We start from the raw sequence: 12,162 nt of genomic DNA on the forward strand, positions 1-12,162 counted from the left end.
AGAAAGAAAAATCCTGCTTTTTCTTTTTTATGAAATGCACAATTGTATTGTTATATATCATTTCAATCCACTCAATAATAAATGCTATAAGCGGCAAACGAAGCTGAAAATATTCAGATTGTTAATGAGCTAATATTTTCACGGAAAACACCGATCGCTTTTCTCTTGTTCTAACGAGCTTTAATATATTAAAATATATGCGTGATAATTAATTGTACGTATTTTCAGAGACAAAGCGTCGCAAATACGTCGCTGCATGCTAAAATCCTCTGATACCTCTGGAAGTACGCCGTATCGCGCATCTATCTCTGCTCTGTGATTCTATAATTCAAATAACTTGTGAACGAACTGTGGGACTACGAGAAAGGAAATGTTGTTACACGATGGAATTTACATTAGATTTACCTGATGACGTTCGAGCAATGCCTCAGCCCCTGTAACGTCCGATGCGAGCTCCTCAGAAGCAACAAGACCCATCATTGAGTTTATCCATGCCATCAAATCACGATAATCGCTAAGGAATCGTTGCAAGTCGTAAGAGTCCAATAATTTTTCTTTTCTACTATTAGCCTTCGCTGTGAGCTGAGTCCATTCCTCGTTGATCTCTTTTTGTTTAGCATAAGTTTGTTCAGCTGTTTCCGGATGAGATTGCATCAAACGATTCGCTGTTTCATCCAACTGTTTAATTTTATCCCCAAGGGCTGCTAAATCTCTCTCCAATCCTTCGTGTTTACGTTGCAACGCTTGAACGCTACGTAAATCTTTACCAAGATCATCGTTATTCAACGCCGCGTCTTTCTCACGAATCCAATCTTTCGTTTCGTCAACGTCACGATGGAAACGTTGAACTTCGTGAGCAGAACCCAATTGGCTCGCTCGTTCGGCCGTAAGCGTTTGCAGGCTCTTCCATTTTTCATTCAAATCTTGTATTTGCGTTTGAATCTTTAACGCAGCTTCCGTCTGTCCCAGGCTCATCAGTTGTACAGCAATCTCGTTCATTTCTGCTAGACGTACCTCGTTGGCTTTTAGATCGGCCTGGAAATCATCGAATTTCTTTTGCATCACTTCTACTTGTTCCAAATCCTCACCAACGTCTTGTACTTGTGCATGATTTTCTTTGTCCTTTATCCAAGTTTCTAATTCAGCGGCTTCTCTGACGAGAACATACGCCTTGGCAGTTTCGTTCAATTTAACCTGACGTTCTCGAGCCAATCTCAAAAGGTCATCGTACTGTGCTTCGATCTGTGCTTGCCTAGCTGCAATTGAACTTTGCTCTCTTGCTAAATTCTGTTGGGAAGCACTCAAGCCTGCCTCAGGTTCGACACGTTTGACATATGCGGCTGGTACAAAGCCTTGGCGATCATTGACCTCTACTTTCCACCAATCTTTATTATTGGAATTAAGAAGAGTCAAGGTGTCACCTTTCTTCATGGATACCTCTCTCGGTGATTTTTCAGCGTAATCGTATAATGCAACGACACATTCTTTACCGGTTATATCAATGGTAGGAGTTTCCTGTTGACGACAGGAAGCTGCTTGTTCGCGTAAAGCTGTGATGGTACTGGCAAATGCTTCTAGGTCGCTAACAAGAGCTTCGTGTTTCTTTAACAAAGCCTCGGAACTGTCTTCGTCCTTACCGTAATCGGCATTCATAACTATCGGTCTTTTCTCTTTCATCCAGGATTCGGCTTCGTTAGCATCAGCGAAATACTGATGCGCCTGAAGCGAATCATCAAGATCATTTTTACGTTGCCGTGCCTTTTCTTTCAATTGTCCCCAATGTTCGTCCAAAGCGGCAAGACGTTGACTAATCTCTCCAGATGCGAAATGACCCTCTTGCAACATGGTTGAACCTGCTTGACATACAGCAGCTACTCGTGGTTCGTGATTATTGATTTCTGCGAGAACAGCTTGGTGTTTCTTTTGTAAATTCTGAACGCCAATGAGATCACGTCCACGATTAGTAGATGCAGCGACTGGCTCTTTTTCACGAATCCAAGCTTCCTCGTCTTCGATATCTCTGAACAATTGTTGGACTTGCAAGGAATCCAAAAGTCGTTGTTTCCGAATACTCATGGGTCGTTGCAAGGCTGAATAACGTGCTTGCAATTGGTCTTGTTTCGATTTTATGTTGTCGGCATCAAAGTGTCCCTGTTTAACGAATTGCTCGGCGGCTTGAGCTATACTTTCAATTCTATCAGCGTGAGATGTTACATCAGCTTCCAAAAGGGCATGTTTCTTTTGTAAGTTTTGAACGCTGGTCAAATCCTTTCCATAATCTTCCGACATGAGCTGTCCTTCAACCTCCGAAAGCCACAATTCGATGTCTTCGACCGTACGATTAAATTGCTGTTGTTGAGACGCTTCTTGTAACTTTGCACCTTTCTTCTCTGTGGCATGTGCTAAACTTTCCCATAGCGATACGATTTCTTCTGTACGAGTGCGTATGCGATCACTGGCATAATGATTGTTGTCTATCAATTCTTGTCCCGTTGCTACCAACTCTTCCATACGAGTTTTGTTAGCATTCAATTCTTGTTCGAAATTCTGATGCTTTTGAACTTTTCCATTAAGATTAGTAGGATCCAAGTAGCTATCATCGGTGGCAAACTTAAGTTTCTCATTGATCCAACCTTTGGTTTCGTCGCAATCACGTTCGAATTGTTGTAACTTGTATGCATCTTCTAAACGATGTCTTCGTTGAGCGGACTTGTCAAGAAGTATAGCTCTCCTTTCTAATAACATTTGTCGTCGCTGAGCAACATCGTCTGCAGCATAATGTTCTCCCTCGATCAACTTGCCAGCGAACTCATCTAGTACTTTGATCTTTTCTTCTTGAGCTGCCAAGGACTTGTCGAAATCTTCGTGTTTCTTTATAAGAGCCTCTACACTGTCAAGAGAGTCACCTAAGTCTTCGTTAGCTAAAAACGCTTCTTGCTTTGCCATCCAAGCATCAGCCTGTTCTGTATCTCTGTAGAACAGTTGTAAATCCATACACTGTTCGTACAGAATACGTCGCTTCTCCCATAAACTAAGAAGAGACGCTTTATCTTCTGCAAGAGACTCCAATTTACGAGCTATTTCTTCGGCCGCATAATGTTTCTTCTCCAAAAGTTTATTGCCAGCCATAATTGTAGAATCGAAACTATCTGCTCTAGCGTCTATTTCTCCTTTGTGTTCTTGGTGTCTCTCTAAAAGGGCTTCAGCCCCGGCCACATCTTTAGCAAGTTCGTCAGCAGAAATAATCGCACGCATATCATTCATCCAAGAAACTAAATCTCTATAATCGGCCAAAAAACGATGCAAATAATACGATTCGTCGAGTTTCAAACGTCTTTCTTTGGCTTTCGTCGTTAGACTTTCCCAAGATTGAAGAATTTCTGCTCGTTTAGCTTGTATTTGTTTAGAATGGTCTGCTTGGTGAATAGCTGCCAGACGATCTGCTTCTGCTCCTAACGTATACACCTTATCTTCTAAAGCTGCAAGATCACGTTCTATACCCTCATGTTTGCGCTGAAGTGTTTGCACGCTGGCAAGATCACGTCCAAAGTCATCGGAAGATAACACAACATCTTTTTCTGCGATCCAAGCCATCGTCTCATCGGCATCTCGATTAAATCTTTGAATTTCATGTGCCCCAAATAATTTCTCTTGTCTAAGGATCGCAAGTTGTTTCAATTTTTGCCATGATTCATTTAATTCCTCTTTTCTACGCAAAATGGTATCACGTTCTGGATGACCGTCTAAGAGAAGTTTGTCTGCGATTTCATTGACTTCTGTTACTCTGTACTCTTGACTCGCCATATCCTTCTGAAATTCATCAAATTTCCTTTGCAATACCTCAACATGTTCTAAATCATGACCGAATTCGTCAGTAGTCACAAATGCCTCTTTATCATGGATCCAAAACATGACTTCATCGCAGTGTCGTATGAATTGTACAAGAACTAAAGCTTGTTGTAATTTCAACCCTTTGTCAGCCAATCGTGACAATAATAATTCCCACAAGCTATGAAGTTCCTCTGTAAAATTAAATATACGAACGAATGTGTATATAAGATTATAAATATAGCCGATAAGATATAGCCAATCATGATTCGCAATAAAAAAAGTTGCCATCTATGTTTACCTAATCTTTTACGAATGACATCACTAGCAAAGTGATGTTGCGCTATCATCTCAGAACCAGTATTATCGAGTAACACGATAGCATTGGAGTGAGCAGCAACTTCTGCTTCGAATGCTTGGTGTTTCTGAATTTTGGCTTGCAAATTTGTCGGATCTTTGTAGCTTTCATCCGAAGCTGCTTGTAACTTTTCGTAAATCCATCCCTCGAGTTCATCCGCATCTCGCTTAAAATACTAAAGCGAACGATGATTGTTAGAGGAAAAAAGAAAGGACGCAATTTGTATATTATATTATGCAATAGAAAAATAAATATAAATCAACTGAAATATCATATTACTTGAAAGCGACGGGAGTCCTCGAGTTTATCTCGTTTGCTACGAGCTTCCGCTTTAAAATTAGCATATCTTCCAAGAACTTGTTCACGTCGTTCTTGAATATCTTCTGGATTTTCCAGAATTTTCACCTCCTTTGGTGTTATCTGATCCATCGCTGAAGATTCTTTATATCGAACGTCTTTAATGAATATCCACTTGCGGCCAAGATGGCCGTGGGGTGTGGCTCGTCGATTGTTTTTTCAAAAATCAAGAATTCGCTTATCTGAAACTATAACAATGTTTAACAATATACGTTCACTAAACTTTTATATTATCTTTTATTTAACAAATTTCTACGACTCATAAATAAACTCGACTAAAAATACACACTTTCTTCGTGCGCTCCAATTACTCGCTTAGATCCGTTACTAACGCGCTCTCTCTGCACAGTGACGTTTCGAGGAACACGTAACGGTGCGGCTGATACGTGATTGGTCGATTTATTTCGTACTGTATTCACCCAACCTTACCTTTGCTCAATAGGTCAAATTCACATTGGTTGAATGTCTTTATAGGTATATGTATAATGTATATAATAGGATACATTACAAGCATGTAATCATGATTATGACGTTACGTTTATCTTCGAAACTTACGTCATGTAGCTATATATGGTGTTTCCCAAATAAGTAGGAAGATAATATTTACTTGATAACATTAAGTAATTAGATAATTTTTCATCATTACTTTTACCAAAGAAAAGTTTTATAGAACATTATTTTTGGAAATATTTAATATATCAAGATATATGATAATAGTACTTTAGTTCTATCTTAAGTAGGTTTATAGAAATATTTATTAAATTTAAGATAGAGGGTATGAAAGGTAATCTAACGGAGCATTGTTACGTTATGGTACAATAATCTTTTATTAAATTTCACCTACAAACAACGAATCACAGAACGTTACATTAGAGTTCCTTACATCAATCCATCGTGTCTTCATATATTTTACAAGTAAATAATTATATATTTATCCCTATTACAGTAAAGTCTTATTCGTTAAAATATCTCGTAGCGTAGTCAATCGTTATGTGTATATATAAATTTAATTCACCTAAAAATATGATTTTTGTTGTAGTGTTCATTCATCGTTTATAAGTGTCTGCTATCATGTATACAAGTGGTACGTTAGGTATAGGTACTTGCTTTTGTCCATTGTACTCTGATATTTTTTTCTTAACTTTTGTATGAATACCCATATATATTCTCAATGGTTCCGTATTATATAGAAAAATTATTATTTCAAAAATCTTCATATGTCAAAAGACCTTTTTTATCGACAAAAATCTAAGACTTTATTCCATCAAACGAGGATAGGGCTAACATTTTTTTTTTAAGTACCTGGACAAAGTGATGGTATTACAATATAAATCACTAAAAGTTTTATATGTTTTTTCTTCTTTTTTTTTTCATTTTTTTTTTTTTTTTTTTTTGTTAAAAGGCAACATGTCTTTGTTAATACAAGAAGGCAATTTGCTTTGTATCATCGGTATATCCGGCGTCCCCAAGACATTTATGATTTTAACGATACTGAATATATTTTTAAGTGGCAAATGTAAGGGACCATTTTACAGGCATTATTGGCAGCACTGGATCACTTTGTGTATGTATTCACTGTATTCACTTCTTGAAAATATTCCAACATTATATCGTTAATTAGCTGTACTCCGAGAGCATTTATGTCTCTTAAGTTACAACATACTCTCTGATTTTTACATATTACTTCACTTCGCATTGTCTTTCGCAGTCACGAAGAATAATAACTAGCATATATGTTTTTTTGTTTTTTTTTTCTTTTTTTTTTCGTAAGTATATCCTCAACGAATCCTTATGTACAAAACTTAGATATACAGAATACACTTGCACTCGTACGTACTTCGCCATCATGGGGCGTCAATAAATTAAATTTTTATTCTCTAAATCATTATTATTATTATTAATATTATTATTATTAATTATTATTTTTTATTCTTTATTATTATTATTATTATTATTATTATTATTATTATTAATATTATTATTAATATTATATTCTTATTATACATCCCCTTCCCAAACTTTAAAAGATTTCTCTACGTTACAAAAGTACGATGTCTTCGATACAAGTGAGTATGAAAAAATCGGCGAGTGTGCGTTATTTAGCTACGATCGAACTTTCATCGAATATAATTGAAAATTATGTTCGATGCGAGAGCTTGGTCGCAAGTTCCAGTATAAAAGGAAAACGTATATAATGTGTGTGTGTGTATATATATATTTTCATATATATATATATATACGTATGTATATATACATATATACATACACACAGCACAGAAGTTCGAAACGTTTCGTTAATTAATTCGAGACATCGTACGAGACGGTCGAGCCTCCTCTTCCTCTCATCAATTACTCCTATTCTAACCTAACACACATCTTGACGCGACGGAAAATCGTCTCATAGACACATTAAACTCCTCCTCTCCCTCCTCTTGCCCCTGATTTGCTCTACATAACATACAATATATATATTCATATAATATATATAATATTCAATAATATTTATATATATTTATATATTTATATTTATATGTACTTAAGATATATATATATATATTTTTTTTTGTTCTATATATATATACAGCGATATATAATGTCTGTCTCAATAATATTTATGAATCAGTAACACTAGGTTGCTAAATAACATTCTTGGACCTCATTTGTATATAGCCAGCACCTTACGTTGTTGAACCTTCAGCTCGAACGGAAGAGTCATCCCTTCTGTTATATTTAAAAAAATATAAAGTGTACCCACTCCTTCACTCACTCTCTCCCTCCCTTCCTCTATCTCTCTCTCTCTCTCTCCCTTTCTCTCTCTCTCTCTCTCTCTCTCTCCCCTCCCTGAGCTCGTTCCGCAAAATTCTTTTAAAACGGACATATCCTCCATTCTCAAGGGAAACTCTTTTTTCCGCCCCCTCTTCCCTCCTTCTCTTTCTTCCTCTCTATTTCTCTCGCGTCCCTTTCACTCTCTCTCTCTCTCTCTCTCTCTCTCTCTCTCTCTCTCTCTCTCTCTCTCTCTCTCTCACTCTCTCTCTATTTCTTTCTACTTTCCAAGTCTCGTCACAGCCCTCATTTCGTTTCGCATTAAAACTTTTCAGGTTTTTATTAAACGTTTCTTCGTCACGCCACATATAACAATTTTCTAGATAACATACATAATCATCTAATATACAATAAATAATTTATCGCGTTTATCCCCAATGTACAATTTTCGCTTATACTTTTTCTTTCTCTACATCTTTCCCTCTCCATCGTCCTTTCTCTCTTGCTCTATACTTTATAGGTTAAGTAATTCGTCCACAGTGATCTATCTTCTTTCTTCTACTTACTTTCTTCTTCTTCTTCTTCTTCTTCTTCTTCCTCTTTTTCTTTCTTTTTTTTTTTCTTTGCTCTCTTTCGATAAAATACGATTAGTAACGTCTGTCCCGTAAATATAAGAACTAAATTTTGTACAAATTTGTAAACGAGATCGAAAGTACGCATAAATGCATATGCATATATATATATATATATATACACATATATATACACACCACACGATCTATGCATAAAGCGAACTTCGGATCTCTTCGTGGACGTAGAGTAGTAGATTGATTCTTTTTCTTTCTTTCTATTTCTCTTTTTCTCTTTCTTTCTCTTCGACTATCTCGCACGCTATATATATACACAACATATGTGCACATATATATATATATTCTAATACCTTCGTAACCCAGAGCAGACAACAGCAGACACAGACAGAACATACACGCATACACATCTCATCATCATACATACGTGGACGCAAGTAAGCACGCAGCACGCATGCACGCACACAGCCAAGAACAATGTGTGTGTATTTTAACAAAGGAGGAGACGAAGCACGAGTAGAGAGAAACTCCTTCGCTTATTAGCGAAGATGGATTATTTTTCCCCAATCGTTCCTAAGATTCATCAATCGCGATCATTATCGCAAGATTCAACCCGTAAACGGGTGTAAAATAGAAACGGTATGGTCGAGTCAGAGAGGGCGAGCTCTTTTTGTAGGATGTGCGGCGGTAGGTCGTCGATGGGACGTCTCGGCATAAAGAATCGTCGGCGTTCTCGACGACGACGATCTTTTAAGAAAATTCAAGTTTTCGATATAGCGGTAACCTCCTCCTTCTTCATCTCTTCCTCCTCCTCCTCCTCCTCCTCCTCCTCCTCTTTCTCGTGCTCGCGCATAATGTTCCTCCCTCGGGGAACAACAACGAGACCTATCTCACGCGCCCGTACAATCGATCTCTATTATGTCCTTCGGTACGTCGACGAATTGATACACCAATCTCTGGCCGTCGACCTTAGCCAAAATGCCACGTTGATAATAGTATCTCAAGGCGCGACCCATCGTCTCGTAATTCATGTCGGGCTTGTTCTTGTGCAAACCCCAGAGTCTTGATACCGCTTTACTATCGACCAATTTAAATACTCCTCTCTCGCGATTCGTCCATTTTATATATCGCGGACAATACTCTCGATCCTGTAACAATTTCAACAGAAATTCCCAGAGATACGTCGTCGAGCCTTCCCGCGATTTCCTTTTAACCGTCGCTCCCTCCCCCTGACGTGGCTTCTTCAACTTGTTCTTCTTCGAACGTGGCGGAAAACCGAGTTCCAAAAGATAAAGATCGTCCGATACCGAACTCGTCGCTGCTTGTATTACACTAGTCGGTACACCACCAGGTCCTCTTGGCGGGCTCGGTGTACACGGTGTAGCGAATTGTCCTCCTCCGCCATACATCGAGTTTACGTAACTGCTATAGCTCTCGGACACTGTAACCAGAGGAAAACAGACAAATGTTCATTTAATCTTTCTATCAAGATACCAAAAGAGAAACAAATAAAGAAAGAAGGAAAAAGGAAAAGAAACATATAGAAATTCTCTACGTTCGAAATTCGAACTTTTTCTCCGCTGATAAACGTAGTAGTACGCTATATCTTTGCTAGATAGCGCCACGCGATGAAGATTTATAAACGACAATTTTTCATTCTTTCGTTTTATCACGAAAGGACTCGCGCGAGCCGAATATCTTATTCCAAAAAATCGTCATTTTATTTCAAGGCCAATCGACTTAGTCTCTATCTCTTTTTCTGCGTAACTCTCTCTTTCTCTTCCCCCTCCCCCCCCCCTCTCTCTCTCTTTCTCCGTCTCTTTTCATAACCACGATGCTACGGAAATATCTTAGAATTAAATTACGATCTATAATTTCTATCGGATTATTTCTAACCTCCAAAACCTTACACGCGAAATCTTCTTTATCGGCTCGATTTATCGTAAAGAGTCAATTTAACAAGGCATTCGTAGAGTCAGTTTTCGCGCCACGACTCGGATATACATATGGTCGCGGTTCAACGTGCAACGAAACACTATTAATAGCCCTACTCTCCACGGACACGATCGTCGCCGACGGCGACGGCGGTGTCCTGCCGTCGTTTTCTGTCGCCGGATGATCGATGTTTCGAGAACGCGTTGGCCGGGCTCGATAACGGAGCCCCTTTTTCCTGTTTACTCCCCCATCGATCTCCCCCCGCGTCCTCTCTTCTGCATGCTTCTCTTTTTTTCTTTTCTCTCTTTCTCTCTCTTTCTGCCTGTTGTGTCTGTCTGTCTGTCTTTTTCTCGTACAATGATTACCCATCTCTCTCTAACGCAGACGCGAACAAAACGACTGTTCTCGAATAGGAGGAAGGGAAGGAGGAAGAGGAGGAGGAGGAGGAGGAGGAGGAGGAGGAGACGAGGGAATGTAGAAGGAACGCGGATGAAGGGGAAGGAGGAACGAAGAGTCGAATTCACGATCCGTAGACGACGGAAACATCGTTTATGGCCGCGTGCCGGTTCGATCGCGAGCGATGTCAGGGTGTTGCTTGTCTCTCGTCGATCGTCTTCGTTCGGTGCACCCGTACTAGCGATACGAGTTATACTCGTCGCACGATTTGTCTTCTACAGAGAGAATGAGAAAAACAGAAAGAGGGAGAGAGAAAGAGAAGCGAAGAAAAAGAAATATGTAGGAGAGAAAGAAGAAAACGAAATATACAAGAGAGAAAGAAACAGTGAGAAAGAATAGAGGCGTGGCGACAGGACGTACGCACAAGAATAAGAACACGCACAAAAAATTGTTTACTCTTTTGATTTGTATAATCTCGACTTTGAAACGTTCGATCGACTGGGCTTGCTAACGTGAAATCAAACGAGCATCGAACGACGACGACTAACTGTATTATTACTTATTGCTCTCTTTCTTTCTAATTCTTTGTTTCTTTTCTTCTCTCTCTCTCTCTCTCTCTCTCTCTCTCTCTCTCTCTCTCTCTCTCATTCTCGGCGTACTTATATATTTTTTACATGACAAGCAAGGTTACCGCGAATAGGAAACGTTTTATACATACGCCACTGACCGCGTGTGGTCAGTGTCTTTATATGTATGCGTGTATGTGTATAGCTCGGCGAAGAGAAAGAAGGAGGGTAGAAGTTAGACGCACGGATAAGGAGTCGAGGGAGAAGAGAGAAAGAGAGAGTGAGAGAGAAGTGGAGGGAAAGGAACGATGCGTGGAAGGAGAAAAGAGACCGAAGAGTGGAAAAGGAAGAGAAGAGAAGAGAAGAAAAGAGGAGAGGAGAGCAGCGGAGAAGAGAGGAGGAGAGGAAAGGAAAGAAGAGGAGAGGAGAAGAGTAAAGAGGAGAGAACGAGAAAGAGAGCGGATTCTGCCTGCAGTAGTATGATAGAGGACTGACCCGAGCCAAGGTTGCACGGGTGACGCCATCAAGCGGCTACTAGTGCATAATAGCGCCGCGACTGCGCTAAAATCGGAACTCCGCGCCTTCCCCCCACCCTTTCGCCCTGCACCGCCACCACCAGAACCACCTCCTCCCTCCGCGTCACGCTCCTCCCTCCCAACCGTCCCACCGTTCCCTCGTTCGTCCACCGTGTTCTCCTCGTCCCTACCCCCTCCCCATCCTACCTCCATCTCCCCTCCCTTCCCCCATCCTATCGCTCTCACCGTCTCACTCTCATTGCAGTTCCTTGGGGGCTCGCGCGCTTTCGCTGTTTGTCGAACGATTCCTTCGACTTTATTCGTGAAACCTCTCTCTTTCTTACTTCCGAGCCTCTCTAGAGAGAAAGAGAGAAAATACGAAGAGAAGAAAGAGAGAGAAAGAAAGGGGAGAAAGGGTGGTGGGATAAACGTAGGGAAAATACAAAGATAGAGCAGAAGGGGATTTGGATTTTCGAGGTGGTTCTAAAAATAAAGAGAACGTTCCGTTGTTCTCTCTCTCTCTCTCTCTCTCTCGAGCTATGCGAACGTGTATATATATGTATATGTAACTATCGCGTATGCATGTACGTTAGAGAAAAAGAGAGAAAGAGAGAGAATGACTCTCAGAGCGAAGAAGAGTGACGAGAAGACGGAATGAGAATGAGAAAGAGAAGAAGAGAGAGAGAAAACAGCTGAAGCGAACCGTGTTTACGCGCGGTATGACTGGCTAGATGAGTCAATCTCGTAGACCCGTTGTCTAGGAGGCTTCAAGTGGGGGAAATACTACTTCACTGACCTATACCACAGAGAGGCGACGTAAAGAGAGAGAGAGAGAGAGAGAGAGAGAGAGAGAGAGA

General features: G+C 39.9%; 2 protein-coding genes across 5 annotated transcripts in view; both read right to left on the bottom strand.

Annotated features, from left to right (window-relative positions):
• Window positions 1-4,989, bottom strand: part of LOC122633344 (spectrin alpha chain) — a 9,195-nt gene extending 4,206 nt beyond the window's left edge. Inside the window, exons 1-5 of one of the 2 annotated variants that reach the window (XM_043821135.1) lie at window positions 4,833-4,989; window positions 4,466-4,731; window positions 4,130-4,361; window positions 406-4,022; window positions 277-321 (exon numbers count right to left, since the gene is read on the bottom strand). In XM_043821135.1, coding sequence (XP_043677070.1) covers window positions 277-321; window positions 406-4,022; window positions 4,130-4,361; window positions 4,466-4,615 — 4,044 coding nt within the window. In that variant the 5' untranslated portion in view covers window positions 4,616-4,731; window positions 4,833-4,989. The remainder of the gene's footprint in view (window positions 1-276; window positions 322-405; window positions 4,023-4,129; window positions 4,362-4,465; window positions 4,732-4,832) is intronic. The other variant, XM_043821137.1, reaches the window with a different exon arrangement.
• Window positions 4,990-5,351: 362 nt separating this feature from the next.
• The window catches only part of LOC122633345 (ecdysone-induced protein 74EF), a 215,419-nt gene continuing 208,608 nt past the window's right edge, over window positions 5,352-12,162 (bottom strand). For all 3 annotated transcript variants that reach the window (XM_043821138.1, XM_043821139.1, XM_043821140.1), the window contains one exon: window positions 5,352-9,334. In XM_043821138.1, the coding sequence (XP_043677073.1) occupies window positions 8,784-9,334 (551 nt within the window). In that variant the 3' untranslated portion in view covers window positions 5,352-8,783. The remainder of the gene's footprint in view (window positions 9,335-12,162) is intronic.

The sequence above is a fragment of the Vespula pensylvanica genome, chromosome 12, assembly GCF_014466175.1.
Source record: "Vespula pensylvanica isolate Volc-1 chromosome 12, ASM1446617v1, whole genome shotgun sequence".
Lineage (NCBI taxonomy): Eukaryota > Metazoa > Arthropoda > Insecta > Hymenoptera > Vespidae > Vespula > Vespula pensylvanica.